General features: G+C 45.5%; 2 protein-coding genes across 29 annotated transcripts in view; one reads left to right on the forward strand and one right to left on the reverse strand.

Annotated features, from left to right (window-relative positions):
• Positions 1-9,741, forward strand: part of SRC (SRC proto-oncogene, non-receptor tyrosine kinase) — a 115,367-nt gene extending 105,626 nt beyond the window's left edge. For 21 of the 23 annotated variants that reach the window (XM_043990305.1, XM_043990315.1, XM_043990301.1 and 18 more), the window contains 5 exons: positions 71-250; positions 1,547-1,623; positions 2,760-2,913; positions 4,424-4,555; positions 6,135-9,741. In XM_043990305.1, coding sequence (XP_043846240.1) covers positions 71-250; positions 1,547-1,623; positions 2,760-2,913; positions 4,424-4,555; positions 6,135-6,343 — 752 coding nt within the window. In that variant the 3' untranslated portion in view covers positions 6,344-9,741. The remainder of the gene's footprint in view (positions 1-70; positions 251-1,546; positions 1,624-2,759; positions 2,914-4,423; positions 4,556-6,134) is intronic. The other 2 variants (XM_043990321.1, XM_043990320.1) reach the window with 1 other exon arrangement.
• A 1,658-nt stretch (positions 9,742-11,399) lies between these two features.
• LOC122742761 (BLCAP apoptosis inducing factor) lies at positions 11,400-22,091 on the reverse strand. 6 transcript variants are annotated; one of them, XM_043987242.1, is made up of 4 exons: positions 21,970-22,052; positions 17,908-18,001; positions 17,222-17,282; positions 11,400-13,135 (listed from the first exon to the last, which is right to left on the reverse strand). In XM_043987242.1, the coding sequence occupies exon 4, from the start codon at positions 12,991-12,993 to the stop codon at positions 12,730-12,732; it is 264 nt and encodes an 87-aa protein (XP_043843177.1). In that variant the 5' UTR covers positions 12,994-13,135; positions 17,222-17,282; positions 17,908-18,001; positions 21,970-22,052; the 3' UTR covers positions 11,400-12,729. The 6 variants fall into 6 exon arrangements, with proteins under 6 accessions (XP_043843177.1, XP_043843173.1, XP_043843176.1 ...); XM_043987238.1 differs by lacking the exon at positions 17,222-17,282; XM_043987241.1 differs by lacking the exons at positions 17,222-17,282; positions 21,970-22,052 and adding an exon at positions 21,935-21,953.
• Positions 22,092-22,258: the final 167 nt, after the last annotated feature.

Genomic DNA, 22,258 nt, shown 5'->3' on the forward strand with positions numbered 1-22,258 from the left:
TCTGAGGAGATCAGGGTGGGCACCCTCTGGTGGGCACCTTGCCCTGAGTGCACTGCTTCTCAACCCCCAGGGACCTGGAATGGCACCACCAGGGTGGCGATAAAGACCCTGAAGCCTGGCACTATGTCCCCAGAAGCCTTCTTGCAAGAAGCACAAGTCATGAAGAAGCTTCGGCACGAGAAACTGGTGCAGCTGTATGCTGTGGTATCTGAGGAGCCCATCTACATCGTCACAGAATATATGAACAAGGGTGAGCTGCAGGGCAAAAGAGGAAGCCATAGGACCGAAGCCAGTCCATGGGTCAGTCAGGCTGGGTCTAACTGTCTGGACGAACTGTGGGAGGTGATGGGCAAGTGGAAAGTTGAGTGGATGGAGCAGCTGAAGAGAGTCAGCAGGCCTGGGTTTAGATCCTGGCTCTCATTCTTCAGTTATGTGATATCAGTCAAGTCCTTTCCTCAGTTTCCTCACCTGTAAAATGCAAAGATTGGACTAGATGGCCACTGAGATCCACTTCTGCCTTCAGTGTCCTCATCTGTAAAATGGTGATTGAATTTCCTTTCAGTTCTAAATCCTACAATTTTAGGAGGGAATACAAACTTCTGGGTTTGGACAACTTAATAGATGGTATTCACAGAACAGATAATTTTGCGGAATATCTTTCCCTGTATAAAGGATTCACGCCCCACCCCCACCCCACCCCATAGATCTGAAATGAACAGTGAACCAAGAGCTGGAACAAACTGTTTTCATTTGGAATGTTTTGTTGCACTGCCAACTGAACAAAAGGCTCATCAACAAAACATCTTGGACCTGGAACCTGTTTGGACCTGGCCCAGAGCTGCCCTATGTGCTAACCCTTGGACCACATCAGAATGTCCTGACATTCTCCAAACTGTAAAGCCAAGGCAGTCTTTTTTTTTTTTAAATCTCACCCAAGTCCTAAGTTCCCCCAGAATCCCTTTCAAATAATGAGCTCCATCAGGGCATTCACTTGCATTTTCTTCATCCTCCCTGTCTTGTAGAGTTTAGGGACACAGAGCCGAAAGAGATCTTTAAGATCCAGCCACCTCATTTTAGAGGAGGAAGCTGAGGCTTGGAGAGAAGTGACTTGCCCAAGGTCATACAGGTATTTAGTAGCCAAGCAGGGCATCAAACCCAGGTCTTCTGCCTTCTGATTTCTAGTGCTCTTTTCTACTACACCCAGATTCAAACTCCAGTGATGCTGTTTACTGCTAGCTTTGTGGTCTTATGGAAAATTCATTTTTCCTCCAGGACCTTAGTTTTCCTCTTGGTGACATGATAAGAGTTAGATGATCTCTGAGGTGCTTTCATTTCTAAATCCTCTGAAACCTGTGGTGAGATGAGGAGCCATGAAACTGACACCTCCAAAGTTACCCCTTCTTAGAACCCCTTGTCCTGTGCCCTGACTGGCTTTTCCATCCTATGGGCAAGGCTGGGGCACCTTTCTTCTGCTTTGGTGGGTGAACAGGGGGATGGGGAGGCTCAAGGCCACTCCCAATTAGAACTACGTTTCTTCCTCCCACAGGGAGCTTGTTGGACTTCCTTAAAGGTGACATGGGCAAGTATCTTCGGCTGCCACAGCTGGTGGACATGGCTGCTCAGGTGAGCTCGAGGAGTGGTCCAGAGTCCAGGGCACCCAGACTTCTGGCTTATGTGTCCTCCCAAACCCTGCTTCATAGTTAAGGTTTAGCCCAGGTTCCCTCCTCTTCTCAGGCCAGTGCAGCCCAGTATTTTTCCTCCTGCTCTGTAAACTTGTAGGATCGATTGTTTGGACCATTTATTTGAACTGTGTCTTTTAGATTTCTGAGCTGGGCTATGACTGCTGGGTTGGCTCATGGAAGAAATAATTCAACATGTTGACTGATTGAGAGACAGTGAGGTATGGTAGAAGGGATGGTCTTGGATTCGGAAGATCTGCCTTTCAGTCCTGGCTTTGCTATTTCCTAGCAGGATGACCTCCTCTCTTAACCTCAGTATCCACATCTGTAAAATGAGCATAATAATATTTGCCCAACCTCCCTAAAGGGGCTATTAAGTACTACGTAAGTCTGAAAGTGCTTTAGAAATGTGGGCTAGTGTCACAATTACCACTGATACAGGCAATCCATCATTAATCCGTCATTAAGCACTTACTCATTCACTGAGTGGAAATCAGCTAACAAGTACTCTGCTGTAGGGGATTCAGACCGATCAGACGTGGCACCCATCCAAAGGGAGCTTACAGTCTAGCAATAAGGCACACCCTTATGAAGTGGTTCATGAAGAAGAGGGGCAGCTGGCTGTGCCCAAGAGCCCTCAGTTTGAGCCCTACTTCTGCCACTGCCTTGCTGTCAGTTGCTTCTTCTCTTTGGGGCTCAGGTTCTGCCATCTTTAAAATGAGGGGTTTAGACTTAAGGATCTCAAAGGGCCTTGGGTAGTCATTTTATCTCCTTGGGCCCTATTTCCCTTTTCTGTGAAATATGGGGGTTGGGCTAGGGATCTGTCAGGGCTCTTCCACCTCAAACTCCTGTATGTAGGGAATGGAGCATGCCCCATACCTGACCCCTCCCAAAATGGCCTCCCTCTGGACACTCTTAGCCCTCTCCTTTTGCTGGGTTAGCCTATGGGGACTCAATTGTTTGTTTTAAACTTCAAAACATGGTTCCATCTGGATGTGTGAATGAGCTTGAGTCAGAAACTGAGAGGGGCCAGCATCCCCCTGGTCAGGGTTCTTCCAGAAACATGGGTTTTACCTACAGATTGCATCTGGAATGGCTTATGTGGAAAGGATGAACTACGTCCACCGAGACCTCCGGGCTGCCAACATTCTGGTGGGAGAGAATCTGGTATGCAAGGTGGCTGACTTTGGGCTGGCCCGGCTTATTGAGGACAACGAGTATACTGCCAGACAAGGTACACAGGCCCCATGGGGAGGGAGTCAGCAGGCTAGTGGGGCAGGAAGTGCTGAGGTCAGCAGACCTAGGGGCTGCTTCAACTCCACCAACTTAGTGTAGGATCTTGGTCTAGTCACTTGCCCCTTTGGTCTCCTCCTTTATAAAATAGCAATAATAATACCTATCCAGTTTGCCAAGAGGATACTGACCTCAACTCAAGTGGTCAGTGATGGTATCTTGGAGGAGGTGAGATTTGGTCTGATTTTGAAGGAGAAGCAAAGAGATAGGGATTAGCAGAGGTTGGGGGAGGGGAATGAAAGGTTATGTTAGATGCAACAAATGCACCAATTGGGAAGCAATTTGGAGAGCAATGTAGCCCAGGACATTGGGAGTCAGAGACTGTGGCTTGAAGCCACTTACTAGTTGTGTGGCTGTGGATAATTCAGCTCATGTTTTGGGGCCTGTTTCCTTCAGAAGGTGGGAGAGTTGGGCTAGATGATCTTTAAGGCCCTTTCCAATTTTAATTCCCTGCCTCGCTAATAATAAATTCCCTGACTCACCATGTGACGTCATGTCAGTCACATCATCTCATTTGTGAAATGAGGATAGAAACACTTGCCCATACCTATTGACTAGGGTAAGGAGTCTTGTGAAGACTGAATGAGATAATGGATCTGAAAACGCTTTGAAAAGCACTAGCTCTGTTCACATGATGGACATATATAGATATAGTAAGACATGTAGAAAGGGTAGGAATAAGGTAACCTTAGAAAGGAAGGCTCTAACAGCTGGGCTGAGGGCTGGTGGCAGGAAAGGTCTCCTGCAAAAGGTAGTGCTTGAGCTGAGTTGTGATGGAAACCAGGTATTCCAAGGGAGGAAGGGGATGAGGAAAAACATTTCAGGCTTGGGGACAGCCACGCCAGTGGCCCAGAGATAGGAGAAGCTGGCTAGTGGGCAAGGATAATCGAGTCCTACAGTGCAGGAAGGGGAATAATGTGTAAGAAGACTAGAGAGGTAGGAAGGAGCCACATCGTACAGAACTTCAAATGCCAGAGGATCTGTACTTGATTCTAGAGGTGATAGGAAACCAGTGGAGTTAATTGAATAGGGGAGAAGAGGGTGACATGGTTAAATCTGTGCTTTAGTAGGACCTCTTCAGTAGGTGGGTGGAGGGCAATTTGGAAGAGGGAGAGACTGGAGACAAAGAGACCAGTTAAAAGGCTGTTGCCATAGTCCAGGTGATACATGATGAAAGACTGAACTACAGTGGGTGTAGAGAAGGGGACATTTGCAAGAGATACTGTGGAAAGAGAAATGACAAGATGTAGCCACTGTTTACCTGGGGTGAGTGGGAGTGAACAGTTAAAGATGTGGAGGGGCTACACTGGGGCGGGGAGGGGGCCTGGGCCAGATGCCATTTGATTCCCCTTTGATTTTGTAACATCTGTGTGGCCTCCAAGTTCCCAGCCTAGGTCCCCCTAGGGACAGAGCAGCTTCTCTCTTCTCCCTTACATACCTTTCTCCCTCAGGTGCCAAATTTCCCATCAAATGGACAGCCCCAGAAGCTGCCCTGTACGGCCGGTTCACCATCAAGTCTGATGTGTGGTCCTTTGGAATCCTGCTGACTGAGCTGACAACCAAGGGTCGAGTGCCATATCCAGGTAAATCCAGAGTGCAGGGTCCTGCTGTCAGCAGGATCACAAAAGGGGGGCTGCCCCAGTTGGCATCCCCAGGAGCAGCACGTAGCCCGAAATGCAGCAGGTACAATCTATCTTGGGTAGCTGTGCCCTTGGTTGACTCAACTTTTCTGGTCACATTCATTCCTCTTATCCTTCTCCCACTCAAAAGGTGCTCCTGGCACTCTTGCTGACTTAGGAAAGTCATCACTAAGAACAAGCTGGAACATGATCTTTCGTGAGGGAACTTGAATTTTTATAAGGGGCAATGCCTTAACCTAAGGGAACCTAAAGGAACAAGTGAAAGCCAAAGGGTGGAATTACAGGCACTGGCAAGAACAGGGCTGGGGGCAGGAGGAAACTGCCCAGGGACTTTTACATATCAAATTGTCCTGAATATGGGCTCCACTTCAGTATGCACTGCAATGCCTCCCTCCCCAAAAGATCATTTTGAGAAAAAAAAATAGATCTACTTCAGGGAATCCATGATTTCAATGAAGTGTGTGTTCTCTCCATTGACATATTATGGACAGAAAAAAATGTATCCCCTAGTAGTCAACACTGAAAAAAAAATTGTTACTGTGAAAGTTGCAGAGGTAGATGGTTGACAAAGGGTTGGGAGCTGTGCATACTTGGTCTTAAATAGTCTCTACCAGGTATCACTGGCAAATTCTCAGACCTACAATATGCTTCTAAGTGGGAAAAAGTCACCAAGAAGGGAATAAGACAAGACTGTTAATTTAACATCCAACTGTCACCAGGTTAGTGGCAGGTGGACAAAAACCAATTGGAGTGAGATTATTGACCACCTTCAAGTTTTCTATATGCCCTATTTGAGGAAGAAAGTGTGGCCTATATTCAGAACAACAGGGCGAATGTCACTGGAGTCGGCCTGAGACCACCTATCACCAGCTTTGGGGTCCCACTCCTCATCAGGCCAGAGCAGCCTTGAAGGCACTGAGCAAGGATGGCTTTTTTGGGGGGGTGCCTTTAATCAGGGGCTCTGCTTTGGGAAGTACCCGAGGAAGGAGCTGAGGCAATCAAGAGGAGGATGTGGCATCCAGAGCAATGCTATCATACAAGGATGAGGGAGGTGATTGTTCCTCTGTCCCATGCCTGGGTCTGAGCTCATTGGGAATTCTGTGTTCAAGTTTGGACACCAGATTTTAGGAAGGACATCAGGATGTTTGAAGAATGTGTAGGGAAGATGGTAAGGACAGTGGAAACAGGAGATCATACGACATGAGAATCAAATAAAGACCCTAGGGATATATAGTTGGGAGAAGGAAAGACTTTGTGATTATCTTTATCTTCAAACACTTGAAGGGCTGTCCCATGAAAAGGGGATTAGACTGGTTTTGCTTGGCCCCAGAAGGTAGAACTAGGCTGGATGACCACACATCATCAGTGCCATAGAAAAGAATCCTTTCAGGTAGGGACATTTGCTTCACAGGCATCTGTGATTTCATCTCTTTGATCCTAATGGACTCAAGTGTCTAGAAGAAAGGAGGGAGCCTCCCTCTCCTGCCCCCTTCAGTCTTCCTCATCTCATCCTTGCCCACAGGGATGGTGAACCGGGAGGTGCTGGACCAGGTTGAGCGAGGATACCGGATGCCCTGCCCACCAGAGTGCCCTGAATCCCTGCATGACCTCATGTGCCAGTGCTGGCGAAAGGACCCTGAAGAACGGCCCACCTTCGAATACCTGCAAGCATTCCTGGAGGACTACTTCACATCCACAGAGCCCCAGTATCAGCCTGGGGAGAACCTATAGAGTTGGGCTGGGGCCCTGGTGCCAAAGACTCCCTCTTGTCCCTCAGGATTACCCTGAGGGCTTGCTGGGCCAGAGGCCTATCCAGCTGAGACCATGGTGCTGTAGCTATGGTGGGCTCTTCCCGGATCTTGGGCAATGGGCCACTTCTTCCCCCCCCCCTTGCCTAGCCAAAGGGACTTGGTCACCCCTTCCCTGCCAACAGTGATGATGACTTTGCCCTAAGTTGAGCAGCAGTGAGGTGGTGGCCCTAGAGCTGCCAGTGATGGAGCTGAAGGGCTGAATGTCTGAGCCTTAGGCCTACTCTACCATGGGCATTCCAGCCCCTAGCCTCCCTCTGCTCATTGGGAGGACGGAGGGACCAGATTCTTGGAGCAGCAGATCTCAGGCTAACGGTTCAGCACTGAAGATCAGCGTGGGCACTGAAGACCCCTTTTCTTTCCCTAGCTATCCCTTGTCACTCACTACTCCCCATCCCCCCCCCAAAAAAACCCAATCCCTTTCCTTGTTGTTTGGTGTTATCAGCCAGCCCAGCAACAGGTTCTTATGGAAGAAAGAGCTTGGGCATTTCTTGGGTGGATAAGGGATGGTCAGAGCCTTTTCTGTTCACACCTGAAAATGGAACAGCCCTTCTGAGCCACATCTAGCTCAGCCCAAAGGGCCTTGAGCCTGCCTAGATGAGGGAAAGACCCATGTCTGGCTCAGTGCAAATCAGGTTGCAGATATCAGTCTTCCAGTCCCCGTCCAGTCTAGTCTCCTTTCTTCAACAGTTAACACTGTAGGACTCGTCCATTAGAAAATCATTTTGAAGCTATCTTGTTGACATTTTCTGAAACCTCATGTTGAGGACTCTCTTCTTCCCCTTGAAACTGGTTGAACAATCCTGGTGGATGCTTTCTCTGAGACCCCTCCCATTTAATGTTTGGCTGTGGTCAGCAACCTTGGCTCAGTACCTATCAAACCCTTTCCCCCACATCTTTTTCCTGATTTATTTATTCCCAGCTTCTAGCTCGTGAGCTGTCCAAAGATCCCCTTTTCCAAGTTGAAGAGCCACTCTAACCTGGAAGTCCTACAGGGCTGCAGGGCTGATTCCTCTCTTGCCCTTCACTCATATTCTTCCCTGCCAATCCATGGGGGTAAGAAGTCTTTCTGAACCTAGCCATTATGCTTGATACCTCTTCAGGGAAGGTTAGCCCAGGAGTCCCCTTTGCGTTAGAGTTGGCCTTTTTGTTTTTCCCCATGAGGGACTATATCTAACAGACTTCCAAGGGGATTTTGGAGGACCCGACCTGTCATAGTTTTCACTCTCCACCTCATCATAGAGCAGCGATGTGTTCTGATCCTTTGGGGCTGCAGGCTTTAAAATGACAGTTTCCAATCTTCCTTCCCTCCTTCCAAACCAGTGCAGTATCTCCAGGGTTATAAATGGAATGCCTGCTTAGCCCTGGGCTCCATCATTAAAGGCTGGCAAGGAATCCTCACTTGATCCCTTCCATGCTTTCCACTCCTTCCCCCACCTCAACAAAGCTCTTCCAGAGTGGGGCTCCTAAGTCGGGGAGGAAGGAAGTAGAATGGGGGAAGAGCCAGAAGAGCCTGGTTTTTATCACAGGGGTAGGACAGGGCTGGAGACCGGTCAGCAGCAGCTACGTCCATCCGTGTTCTCTTCCTATTCTGAACTCAGTACCTGCTGTTTTTAAAGATTTTTTTCCAGTTATGATCAGGTGACTTCACACTCTCAACACAATACGATGCCACAGAATATCAGAGCTAGATCAAGTCTAACGACCCTGTCTTACAGGGGATGAAATTGAGGCCCAAAAGAGGGCGAAAGAACTTTTCCCAGATCACAAGGTGAATGAGTGACAGAGTTGGGACCTAAGAAACCTGAAGCATCACAATAGGCTAAGAATCTGGCGGCCTTTAAGGCTGTTTCCAAAGTTGAGAAGGTGATGGTCTTTGTCCCCTGGGAGATGGGAACAGAAGCAATGACAAAGATGACCAGCTACACCCTCACCCCCTCCAAGGTGGTGCACGCCAGATCATCCTTTGCACCAAATGACCAGAGATGTGGTGGTTGAGAGAGAAATCGGGGAAAGGGGGGGAGAAAGGGTTTGGTGTCTTTTTTTTGGGGGGGGGGGGAGGGTTGTTTTTTTTCATAGTCTCAGAGTTGGAAGTGACCTTAGAAGTTCTCTAGTCCAACCCCCTGTCAGTATCCCTGCTTGGAAACCTCCAATGGCAGGAAACTTGCTACCTTGAAGATAATTTAGACATGTCAACAGAATTTGGACCTGCTCTTTCAGCTCATGAAGCAGGAGAAAAGTGGTGGGGCCTGCCTGAAGGAATCTAAAATCTGGTGACAGAAATAGCTGTCAAAGATAAGGGCACCTAGCCCCAGAGTCTTCCCTGGGTCACGACACAGTGTGGAAGGGGCCTTGCATTTCTTATTGACCCTGAAGGCTCACTGCCATTTTTGGCTAGGTCTTCCTCATTCCTATCCCTCCTTCACCCCCCCCCCCACCCCTAACCTCCCATCTTCCCATCAAGCTTGTCTTTCCGGGCACAGACCCTGACAAGGTTGTTAGTGCTGATGGCAACAGGGGGTGGAGGGAGCAGCATTTCCTCAGAAACCTCACTTTGCAAGAGAGGTCCTCAAAAGATTGGAAAGCCAAGGTTGGCATGTGTGCGTGTATGTGGGTGCATGTGTGTAGCTGTGTGTCCATATTTAACATGTAAAAAATCCTTTGGGGAACATTATACATTACCTTCTTCCTATTTCACAACCCCCAGTGGTAGACCCAGTCAGTAATCCCTCCCACCTCTCAGTAGCATAGCAATAATGACCACAGGCACCCTGGGGTTCACTTGCCCAGTCCTGGGTCAGCCCAGTGCCTGGGGCTGCACACCTGGGGCTAACCTCTCCAATCTCCGCACCAGTCAGCTGAGAATGCAGGCTCAGGCCCAAGGAGCCCCAGGAGGTGGCTGTGATTCCTTGTGCCCATCAGGCCTTGTCTACAAGGAAGGGCATTGGCAACGGCCTCCCTAGATGCCCCAGCCAGTTCTGAGGGCTTCACCACCACTTCCATTCTTCAATCCCCCCCTCCTCCCCAAGCCAATAAAGAGGCAATTTGTTACCTAATGAGACTGTACCATGACAACTGCTGTCACTGTCTGGATGCTCTGTAGCATTCCTGTCCTTCTGCAGAACTCAGCCCCTTGCTACAAGAGGTTCTGAAGCTGTCATTTTTTAAAACAGTGTTTTGTAAATTCCAGATGACTATGCAGAGACCTTGGGGTCTCTCACCTTCACCTTGGTCTGCTTGTGTAGCTTTCAGCCTTGGTGGGGGGTGGGGAGGGAGGGATGTTTTGAGAATTGCAAAAAGGCGGTTTGTAAATACTTTGCATTTTGTCTGATTAAACACAAACAGACCTCAATAGTGCAAGATAGTGTTGTTTGTGCACCTGTGTAGATGTGTTGCCTCCACTATCCATCATCCTCTGTGATTGACGCCTCACTGTGATGCCTCAGGGTGGTCAGAGGCTATAGCAACTCAGCCAAAGCTTTGGCAGGTCTGGTTGTTATGTGAGGACTGTCCCAATTCTAATACAAGGGGTGGGGAAGGGAGGGTGTAAGGAATCCCTGGAGGACTTCAGTGAAGCACTTAACTCTCCCAGAGAGAATGGCTAGCTGATTCCCTGCCAGGGCCAGGTCACTCCCGAGGCTCCTTCTGTAGGCCTTCCCAGGCATCCCTGATCCCCATTCCTTTCTCCCTCTCCCCATTCCTTTTCAGTTCTTCTATCTTCTTGTTCCCCCTAATCTTTCTTGTCCATTGCTATTTCCCATTTTTTCCCCCAGACAAGCAGAGAATGGGAAGGCCCACAATGGATGCTCGGACAAGACTGGGACTGAGCCAGGATTCAACCAGTTCAGGGAGAGGCTTTTATGAAGCACCTCCTGCATACTGAGGCCATTGCTGGGAAAATAAAACATGGAAAGGAGTTCACAGCATAGCAACTCCATGTGACTGGGGTTTGGGGGCCCCTGTACTCATTAGTTAAAAGAAGAGAGCATTTAACATCAGTGACCTTGAGAAATTAATTTCACTCCTATGTTCTTTCCAGTTTCCTCTGTAAAATGTGTTTAATCGATACTGGCCTCTATCTCATATAGGGGAGGTAGTTTGATACAGTAACAAGAGCACTGGGATTAGAGTCAAAGGACCTGGGTTAAAATAGCACCTCAGGCTGACCTTAGAAAGGTCATTTGACTGAACCTGTTTCCTCACCTATAAAATGAGCCAGTTGGACTAGTCCCTTTCTACAAGAAGGATGGGGACCGCGAAGGTCCCCTCTAGTGCTATGATTCTATTATTAGCACTCACTCTTATAAACTCCATTTGGGGGCTAGACTATGTGCCCAGGATAACTGGTTCTCCTCCAGTCACCTGTCCTGTCCGGTGCCCCCTTCACCTTCAACAGACACTATTGTTCCTACTCTCCACATCTCTAGAACACCCTGAGAAAAGTGTATAAGCTTTGTCTGAAAGACAAAGTGCCCAGGTGAGGATTCATAGCAAGACTGCACAAAGTCTGGAATTCAGAAGTCTGAAGTCCAGCTGTGACAAAATTAAGGGCAAAGAGCACCAAATGGGAGTAGAGACCTGGCTTCTACTCTAAGCACTGTTACTAAGTGGGAATGTGACCTTAGATAAATCACTTCTCTCTGGGCCTCAATTTCTCTTCTCTACTAGATGGTCACAAAGAGCCCTGACATCTGCAATGGTAAGTAGGGCCCTTCTAGCTCCCTCCACACAACATGATTCCTTTCTGCTACCCCCCAATTTAAAGTCATAAAAACTAAAGGTGGGCAGCTAGGTGGCGCAGTAGATAAAGCACCAGTCTTAGATTCAGGAGGACCTGAGTTCAAATTTGACCTCAGACACTTGACACTTACTAGCTGTATGACCCTGGGCAAGTCACTTAACCCTTATTGCCCGGCAAAAAAAAAAAAAATAATAATGGTATTGTAAGGAGTCCACAGACCAAAGTTTATAAAGCTTTTATTAAACATCTTAAACAGCTGTGCAATTGAGCCAACCAAAAATAAACAATGTTTTAACCAGCAGCCCTTAAATTTCAAAAATGTTGCTGTTAGGTCCAATTCCTCAGGTGACAAGCACCAAGTTCAGTCCTCTGCCCAGGTCACCTCCCACTCCTCAATCAATTCAAGGGAAGATGAGTGAGTGGATCAGACTGAAAGCATACTAAGAAAAACAAGAAAGTCTTCTTCCTGGGTATTTCTTTGTACAATGGGATCTTCGAAGAGACAAAGCCTAGGGGTCCCAGTAAGGAACGAAGTGGCTACTTCTTATCACCTCTCCTGAGTTGTTCTGTTCAGGCTGATGCGTTCTAGGGCTTGTGTCCTTCAACAATCTCCACCACTGTAGAGTTATCAACTGTGCTAGTGATAAATTCCCAATTCAGATACACAATATACATTCTTCCCAGCTAATAAAAACAAGATAATCCCCCAACCACTGATTGCTCATTACCATTCTGAAAGCAAAGACCTGCTCTCCAACCCAATCATGTGGGCATCAGCAGATTTAAAGGAATTGGGATGAAAGATAAAAAACCCCAACAGCTCGTAGTACTGCCCCCAAGAAATGAGAACCCTGTAAACTCTAGAAATTGATTGGGGCGGGATGTGGCACTGTGGGGCAAGACCTGTTCTTATACCCAGGAACTATTGCAAGAGTGTTATTGTTTCAGAAAAAGAAACAGGAGAGTTAAATGTGGACAGCACTGAAATGCCAAAACATTTCATTCTAGCCTACTGAGCAGGAGGCTAGAGATCCCAGGTGCCACTGGCTTCATTGAAGAGCTGGGGTTTCTGCAGTTAAGAGACCTGTGTTGACAATGACTCAACTGGCCCTATGGGCAATATAAGGCTGAAAGGTTGGAGAGAAGGAAACTAGTTGCAGTCCAGACAAGGTTCGCCTAGGTAAAAACAAGACATGAGGTCTGCTGCCACATAGTGGAGATCCCTGGATCAGCAGAGTTAGGCTGGCCGTGTTGAGTCTGGTCCCCTGGCAGGATGTGAGATGAAAGGGTGATCATCCAGTCAGTGAGGTGTAGGAATGAAGGCAGGGAAGGAAAACAGCAACAACCACTGACCACTGCTGGGCTTCAAACCGAAAGCACCAGGTGGTGCTGTTGTTCACATCATAAAAAACTGGAAGTGACATGTCACAGGTGAAGGATGCCCAATCAGGAATGTACTAATCTAGTCTACACAGACGTGCAGGAAGCCTGTGATCAATCATATCGTGAACATCCTTTCCCCTTGGGTTCTCATATTGAAAGCCAATCAGTTAGCAGCCATGAGGCTCCTAAGTCCCCACTATCCTGGGATCATGAGCTGATTCAGGGAGGTGGGAGCCAGTGCAGTGATATAAGAAACAGTTCCCCCAACAGCTGTAACAGATAAGGAACAAGGCTGCCAGGAAGACCAAGGCACAGATTGTGCATGGCTTCCGCTCCAGGAGAAAGCTCAGAAGGTAGAAGCCCATGAACATCGAGTGACTGAACCAGAGAGCTGGGTTGAGGGGCTTTGGGATGAGCAGTACAGGCAGTAACCACTGAAGGCAGTACATGGTCTCTGCTGGGCAAGGAAGGAGAGGCACAAGGCCCTCGACAGCAAGTGAACTCTATCTGCTTCTTTGATTTCGTTTCCACTCAATTTTCAACGGCTTCTCCAATGTGTGCACCAAGTTGTCCCGTATTCTGAAGACAGAACTTAAAAAGAAAAACAAACAAAAAACCAAAATGCTTATGGGGAGGGAGGGCAATTGGTTCAACATTATGAACAAAAGTATTTACTTGTAGTTCTGTGAACTAGAGACCTCAATCAGTGCAATCATACTAACTTTACTCAGGGACCAAATCCTACTGAAATCACCAGAAATCACAGAAAAGGTTTTCTTATAAATATTTCTTATAAGTTGACATGATTTCAAGATGGCAAATGGAGTCACTATTTGAGTTTATGGTATATCTAGAAGCCCTTTAATCACATTCCACATTTGTCCATACTAGCTAATTCCTTTGAAAGTTATCACAGAAAAACTAGATACAGACAATGCTGAGCAGGAAAGTCAAAACAGATTTTGCTTTAGTTAGTTCAGTCCTCATCAGCTGCCAGGTAATCAAGGAGGGAACAAGAACCCCCCTACCCCCGTCCACATGCTCGAGTGTGCGCGTGCACACACACATGCCAAAGATCTTAAGCACTGACTTCTCTGGATGAGTTACCTGCCTTTACAACTACTTCAAGAGGATCAAACAGGGTCAGTCAGGCCCAGGCCCTGGGTTCCAGTAGTATATAATCTTATACATAAATATAATAGAAAATGAAGTAATGACCAGTAGTCTTTTGCATTGGTACCTCACCTCTGTCCTGTTTGTCAGGGACAGATTAATAATTATCTATATGTTTCTATATCTTGATTCATCCATTCATTTACTTATTTTCATCTGGTTTGGGCTCTGTGTGACACCTGTGCACTACCCCATGCTGCCTCTGATGTTCTAAACCAAAGCTTCTTAAATTGGGGGTAACTACCCCATATGGGGTTGTGTAACTTAATGTAGGGGTCTCAAAAAATTTGGCAACAGTAAAAGGTTATGTATACCTATTTTATATACCTATATACCTGGGGTTGCATAAAAATTTCTCAGGTGAAAAGGGGTCTCGATTGGAAAAAGTTTAAGAAGCCCTGTTCTAAACAACTGCTTTAGTTTCTTTAGATCTCTATTGATCAAGTATAAGAAGGCAAAAAGACCTTGACCCAAGTTTCCTATGCTCCTATAAGCCAGGTTTGTAAGGATATACCAATGATTTATGTAGTCCTTCTTTGTATTTTTTTTTAAGTGAGGCAATTGGGGTTAAGTGACTTGCTCAGGGTCACACAGCTAGTAAGTGTTAAGTGTCTGAGGCCGCATTTGAACTCAGGCACTCCTGACTCCAGGGCCGGTGTTCTATCCACTACGCCACCTAGCTGCCCCTTATGTATTCCTTCTTGACACAATGCCTGTCCAAAACAATATAAACAATCCTTTTCTTTCACTCATTCTCAAAGACTTATCATCTACCAAATAAATATCCCCATATTCTGCTTGAGGAGATATGTAAGGATTAAACGAAACACAGTTCTCAGCTGTCATAGAGTTTATAATCTAGATGCCTCTTAAAAGTCAGCTTTTTTTTTTTTTTTAGGTGAAGGGGTCAAGGTCCATGGGTTGAAAACTAAGAGGAAAAAACTGAGGGAAGGCTATGAGTGACTAGGCAGTAACATCAGCTTACTGATTTTGTTTTCAGAGGCAGAAACTACATTTCACCTACTATCTTGAGAAAGTTAGAACGACCTGTAACTTGCTCCATCACCTGAGCAACCTATGCCACCAATTCACATTGGCACAAAGTGCTGGGTGTGGTCACCTAGAAGACACTGTAACTAATCTTTAACAAGCCAAGGCAACCTGATTCACTATATAAAGTGGTGCCTTCGTTCATATGGGCCAGTGGGGAAGCACCTGGTGACTGACTCAAAGTTTATTATTGGTTGACCAGCTAGCTTGAGCTTTGTAACATGAAAGGAAAAAAAGGATACAGTCTCTGCCCTTTGGAACAGTGACTCCTAAACATTTCTTGATTCTATGCCAGAGGACACTAATGAAGCTTTACTACTCCAAGTTTAAAAGGGAACTACACCAGATACTTACTTGTTTAGAACAAAGCTTCTTAAATTGTGGGTCACGACTCCATGGGGTCAGGTGACTGAATGTGGGGGGGAGGGTCTCAAAAAATTTGGCAACCAAAAGTTATATAGGTATATAAAATAGGTATACATATCTTGGGTTGTGTAAAAATTTCTCTGGTGAAAAGGAGTTGAGTAGAAAAAATTTAAGAAGCCCTGGTTTAGAAGACGATCTCCCATATCTTCCCAATATAAATTCGTTGTTTTGTTCAGACACGCCCCACTTTTTGTGACCCCAAAGATACTGGAGTGGTTTGCCATTTCCTTCTCCAGCTCAATTTACTGTTGAGGAAACTGAAGCAAAGTAAGGCCACCCCATGGTGCAGCAGATTTGAAGTGAAGGGATCTGAGTTCAAATGTTGGCTCTGTTACCTTCTGCCTATGTGACTTGAGCCTCAGGTTTCTTGCCTGTAAGGCGAAGGGTGTCAGACAAAGTCCCCTTTCATCTCTACATCTCTGATCCTACACTATGCATAGTTGCTGCTTGCATAGGGGATCTTTAGAACACTGCTGGTTGATTCTGCTGCTGACTGCACCTGAGGGCAGCCTCTCCCCACCAAGCAAAGCTCTCCACCCTGGTGTGTCTGTATGGAAGGCTTAAAATCACAGACTCCTCCTGAGACTTCTGGATGCATCTCGGATAGTTTTAAGAAAAGGATTCTGAGGAGTCATGACATGTTGGTCTGAGTTGGGCAACTCTGGCCAAGTTTTACTTCACACCTCTGAGCTTTATCTTCTTCATTTTACAAATGAGAGCATTAATAAAACTTGCACAAGGTTGTTGGGAGGTAAGCAAAGAGTAGAATTTAGGCCTGATACAATTAGATGCTGATCCTGAGCCCAATCTTGCCTTTTCTTTTGAGTAGTGGCAAACCTAACACACTTGTTTCCTTTAAACAAGAGCTTAATGCTTTTATAACACAGAATGATTTACAAAATTCACCAGGAATTCAGTTATTATATGAAATGAGGTATGCTTGCCTTTTGGGACCGACCGGTGTTCTGTCATAATGTATTTATCAGGACCTTTGGAAAGTCTCCATTTGCTCTGAGTCAAAGACAAGCTAACCACCTAAGCCTGCTTCCAGAAAAGGGAGCAGAATTCTATAGGCAGCAGGTGAGTGAAAACAACGGGCTATCTTCCAGGAGCATGGACACTATTTAGAAAAACTAAGAGGCTTTAAAATCACAGATAATAAAATATGTTCCTCTAGAGGTTGGCATAAGCCATTTCTATACCTGGGTAACATTGTCTACAGAAGAAGCACTATAGGCTACCCAAATGATATCTGAGCCCTGCCGATGGATGTCAACACTATGGAATCTCATGAGCTGGTGACAGCCACCATGGGAATCTGTGTAATGCAGGAGTGAAGAAAACACTTCTTTGCCAAGAGGTATGTTCATGCCAAGGTCAGCATGGAATTGGCAGAGCAAAGTGAAAAGTAAACCAATGCTTTCTGAAAATCCAACAACCAGGAGACAGGGTGGAGTAAAGAAAGCCATATGATCTGGGCAGAAGTACAACATTCTAAATTCTGTGCCAGAGGGATCCAAAAATACAGTTTAAATGGAAACCACAACCAAAGGGTTAAAGAACTGAATACTTGAAAAGAGGTTCCTATCACAACCCATAGCAATAGCCAATAAAATACAGGAAGGTGGCTCTGGCTTCAGAGCTGTGGTACATTCCTATCTTTGTTCCAGCCTCCAAATGTCCTATTCTTACAGCTGCCAACTAAATAATTATTTCAGTATCAACAAAGCCAGTTTACTTAAGATTTTAGAGTAAAGAAGGCAAGTAAACAAACTGCACTCCAGTCAAGCAGGTCTGCTCAATGACTGGCAAAAATGACTCTCATTTTTGCTCCCATGCCTTTGCTTATTCTTCCTCCTTTCCTATTATTGCCATATTCAAGCTTTAAGCCTCACCTCCCACTATCTTACCAGAATTTTTCTCATTCTATGAGCTAAGGTTCCCTGCCTACTCTAGAGTCATAAACACACAAGACACAGAATTTCAGAATTAGAAGACTCCTCAGAGCTAGTTAGTCCTACTTCTTACCTTGAACAGGAAATACCCTCATGGTATACTGGAAAGAATGTTGGACTTGGAGACAGGAGACCTAGGTTAAAATCCAGTTTAGGATGAAACTTTTGAATACTCCCAGCCTAGTCTATAAAATATGGGAGTTGGGTTAGATCAGGGCTTCTTAAACTTTTTCCACTGGCTACCCCTTTTCACCAGAGAAATTTTTATGTGACCCGGGTTTATAGGTATATAAAATAGATATACATAATAAGCTTTTACTGTTGCCAAATTTTTCATGACCCCCCCCCACATTCAATTACATGACCCCATATAGCGTTAGGACCCACAATTTAAAAAACTTTGGGTTAGATAACTTCTTTGGTCCCTTTTAGCTCTAAATCTAAGATCCTATGATCCTAGGGACCGACCTTTTGGGGAACCAGGTCAGCTGATTGCACTGAATACAGTTTATCTTAAGCACCAACTTTCCCAGATGAGTTACCTGCCTTTGTAGTTTCAAGAGGATCAAACTGCTGGCTGGTCTTTGAAACTGGGCTTCTACAGATCCAAGAACATCTCACCAAGAGCAATTACTTATTTCTATATTCCTTCAGTACTTGCTATTCCTGAACTCCACCTTTTCCTTTTAGTCAGGGAACCAATAAAGTACAACACTCAGAACTCTCCTAGGCTTATGATTTGTCCCTAAGCTTACATACCTTCACATCCTAAGGGTTTTCCTCTGGCTATTTTCCAGGTTATCAATATCTTTATCAGTATATGCAGAACTGAACACAGTACTTCAGATGAGACCTGATAAAGGCAGAATAAATTGTGGTGAGATTATCACCTATCTATTCCTAGAAGTTATGTCTCTCAATGAAGCCCAAGACTGCATTAGGTTTGGTGGTTGTTGTTTGCAGTCATATTTCAATGCTGATTCACAAAGCCTGTAGTCTAAAACCCCCCCAGATTTTTTTTTCAGAGCACACCTCCCTCATCTTGTACTTCTGAAGTTGATTTTTCACACCTAAGTCTGACTTTATATTTATCTCTGTTGAATTTCATCTTATTAGATTCAGCCCAATGCTCTTGTTTGTCAAGACCCTTGGGTCCCAAGTGTCATCTATTGTGTTAGTGTCACTCCCAGCTTAGTGTTATCTGCAAATACGATAAACATATCATCTATGTCTTTATTCAAGTAATTGATAAAAATTTTAAACAGCAGAGGGCCAGGCACAGATTCCTGGGGGGCTTTGAGACCTCTCAGCTGAATCTCACAAAGTAGTCACATTTTGGGTATTTGAAAATATTATTAAATATAGTATGCTATGGTTACTTCAACACTCACCTACTCTTATTTTCTCCTACGAATGTTTACTGGACACCTAATACATGCATGTATTAGGGCATGTAAAGGGTTGTGTCCTCGAATTGATTCAGGGTGTCCCATCAGCATGAACTGTCATCTTTTTTCTTATCTTAGATGGTGGCATGTGGAAGGATTAGGGGAAGAGTTACTTGAGGGAGAAGGTGACAGTAATAACTTCCTGAAATGGGACAGTGACAGGACTAAGTTGTTTTCCAACAAGTCATTTGCTGAGCATTTATATTCCAATCAATCATTTCTGTTGGGAGCCACAATCCCAATCAATGATAGCAACGTTATAGGAGATGGAAGGGAGGCTTTCACTAGCAAGTCATACATACAAAGAAGTTGAAGAATGTTGTGTTTTAGATGTCCTCTTTGGCTTCCCTCTATATGATCCCGAGAAATGCTAATGCTATGCTCTCTATGGGACTTCTCTGGTTCTTCAAGCACACTGGGAATTTCAGGGAATTCCTAATCTATGAAGTCACACAGTCTAATAGCACGTGGTATGTGATAGCCTCAAAGTGAAAGATCTTAAGTGGAATTCACATATTCCAAAGTCTGGTAGGAAGAATGCAAGAGAAAAAGTCAGGCTAAGATTTATCTTTCAAAGATATTTTACCGATGCTAGTAAAACCTCCCTTCTGAGGTTTACTAAAAAAGTTATCAAGGTTGATCCTTGAAGGTTTTACATGGTAACCAGAACCACAGCTAAGTTTTCCAAAAAATGGACCAATGTTTAACTGACCTTTAGCTGTGATGAAAGACCTAATATTTTCTTTATCCTGGCCATAAGTCTACAAAAGCCTTTTTAACACAATCTTTTACATTGCTACTGTAGAAAGGGCTGATGGACTGGTTGAGTGACATCAAGTGAACATAGACAGAGGTTCTCTCAAACATTCTGCAACAGATAAAACAGGAATTTTCATAACAGAAACAAAAGTAGATTTATTTCTTGGGACTGAGACTGAACCATGTCCTAGATTCTACCTTTACTACTACCTTTAGGGAAAATATAAAGGCCTAGTAAGAAAAACAAAAAAGTGCTAAAAAAAACCCGTTCCCTTTGTGTCTCTCCATGCCCATGCCTTTACATCTCTATCTGAAGATTCAGCTGATATTCCAGACTTTGCAGCTGGCTCTGTTAAAAATAAAATAACTTATTTTGAAAAGTGGTATGAGATGACTATCTCACTCAACTTCCTAGTTGTCCTCAAACCCAGGAGACAGACAAGACATGAGACAAAATAAAATAAGCTTCATGATCCAGCCTGTATCAATGTGTTACTCAGCAAGCATGGGGAGTAGATAAAGCTGGAATAGGTTAAATAGTGGTGTCAAACTCAAATAGAAAGAGGGCCACTAAACTATACATACTGATTTTGTTTTCAGAGGCAGAAACTACATTTCACCTACTATCTTGAGAAAGTTAGAACGACCTGTAACTTGCTCCATCACCTGAGCAACCTATGCCACCAATTCACATTGGCACAAGTGCCAATGTGGCTTCATAATGACTTTGAAAATCACATATTAACATGATCTATATGTTAAAACATTTTTATTTATTTTGTTAAATATTTCCCAAATACATTTTAATGTGATTTGGACCACACTTGGGAATGTTGCATGGCCACATAATTGACAATTCTGGCCTAGAATACCAATGTCCTTTCAGACGTATTCATGGAGGGTTGTGTCCTAAGCAGCAATCAATAAATCAATAACCAATTTATCAATAAATATTTATTAAGTGCCTACTATGCACCAGGCATTATATTAGGCAGCAATGAGACAAAAGTATTTATTTTCTTGCTTAATGCACAGAAAGGGCTCATTTCTCCCTTTAATATTATAGCTAAATATCATTTATCACCCCTCTAGTGACCCCAAACTGTATTGCTTCTTAACAGTTTTCAGCCAACCACTACAAAACAAAGTCATTATATCACACCACTCTACATTAAAATCACTTACAAAATTACAACTGGTGTGAATAAAATTGCTGCTGTGTTGGACAGGCAGACCAATAGCCTGACTTGGGGTGAGAGAGCCAATATGGTGCAGGAAGAGAACTAAGCTAAGGGTCAGGAAACTTCGGTTCTAGCTCCAACTTTACCATAGACTTACTATATGAGCCTGAGACATTTCCTCCCTCTAGGCCTGGTATCCCATCTGCAAAATGAAGTTTCCTTTCTGCTCTAAAGTTCCAATATTATGATCTGTTATGATACTGTGATGTATAGAGAGGCCCTGGCTATGACACCACTGGCTGTGAAACCCAAAAGAGTTTGAAAACTGACTCAGTTTCTTTATCTGTAAGATGGAAATAATAAAACCTAACTCCCTATACCTTAAGACAGTAATGAGGAAAGCTGCAAACCTAAAAGCACTATATAAAGAGCCACCTCTGACATTTACCACCTGTCTGACTTTGGAAAAGACAGCTAACCTCCCTCTTGGTTTTGCCATTTGTAAAATGAATGGACCTGGACTGGGAGGCCTCTGAGGCCCCTTCCAATTCTGGAGATTTACGAACCTATAATTATTATTACTCTTTCCCTACAGGATGTTCAAAGCACCTCCCCATAAAAAATACCCTCCACAAAACCTCTATTTCCTACTTTCTTCTCTATAGTATTGTCAATACTTTCAGGCCAGTCAGCAAGAGAGCCACAGAAGTAAATCTGAGGCCCAGGGAGAGGGAGCAGTGACTCATCCGGGATTATACAATAGAAAAGGAACGAGGGAAGCTCCCCCCCCTCCCCCCGATAGGCTTCGTCTTAAAGCTTTAGGGTTTCAGAAGCTTTCACACACATTTTTTCATTTGATGTTCATAGAAACATCTCAAGGCTTGTGTTACTGCTCCCATTTTACAGAGGAAGACACACAGGCTTAGAGAGGGAAAGTGGCTCCCACATCGTAGGTCTTTCCATCCTTTCCGAGAAGCTGCTGCCGGTCTCCCCATGCACTCTGTGTGTCCCCTACCTCTCTGGGACTCAACCGACAGGGAGGAAAACCCAGATTTGAAGTCTGCGAATAATCCGCAGGAAGGCTTGGAAGAAGGCTTTCTCCCATTCCCTGGAGTCCTCCCTCCTGGCTACCCCCTCAGGACAGGGACTGACATTCCCCAGCCCACTGCCCCGGGAGAAGGGGGAACGCACCAAGGGAGGGAAAGGAACATTCTGCGCCTGCGCCGGAGGGGATGCTACTAGTAGTGGGGCGCAGCGCCCCGGAAAGTTATGCGCTTGCGCCGGAAGAGGGCTTTCTCCTCACCCCCAACCCCTCCTCCATCCAGGTGACCCGCAGCCCTTGAGAGGGAGCCGGGGAAAGACAACGCGGCGCGTAAGGGCTGCGAACGGGACTCCCACCCTTTCCAGCTGCGCTCAGGCCGGGACCGAACTACCTGCAAACGTCGCCATGGCCGTGTCTCCTCCGCCGCCGCTGCCGCTCCCGGAAGCCCCAACGCCTTGCCCTCCCCTCCCCGCCCTCCCCGCTCCTGTTCAGTGTTGCAGGCCTAGGACCCGCTCCCGAGCCAGGCCTGTTCTCGGTGTTCGCCTGAGTCCTGCGCATCCTGAAACTCAAAGCCGTTCTCCCCCGCTCTCCCCCGCGTCCATCCCCCAGAACCCCCCTACCCCTCTTTCTCATCCGCACCCACTCCAATCTCGGGGTCCTGGGTTGGGGAAATTTTATAC

Source organism: Dromiciops gliroides, chromosome 2 (assembly GCF_019393635.1).
Source record: "Dromiciops gliroides isolate mDroGli1 chromosome 2, mDroGli1.pri, whole genome shotgun sequence".
Classification (NCBI taxonomy): Eukaryota; Metazoa; Chordata; class Mammalia; order Microbiotheria; family Microbiotheriidae; genus Dromiciops; species Dromiciops gliroides.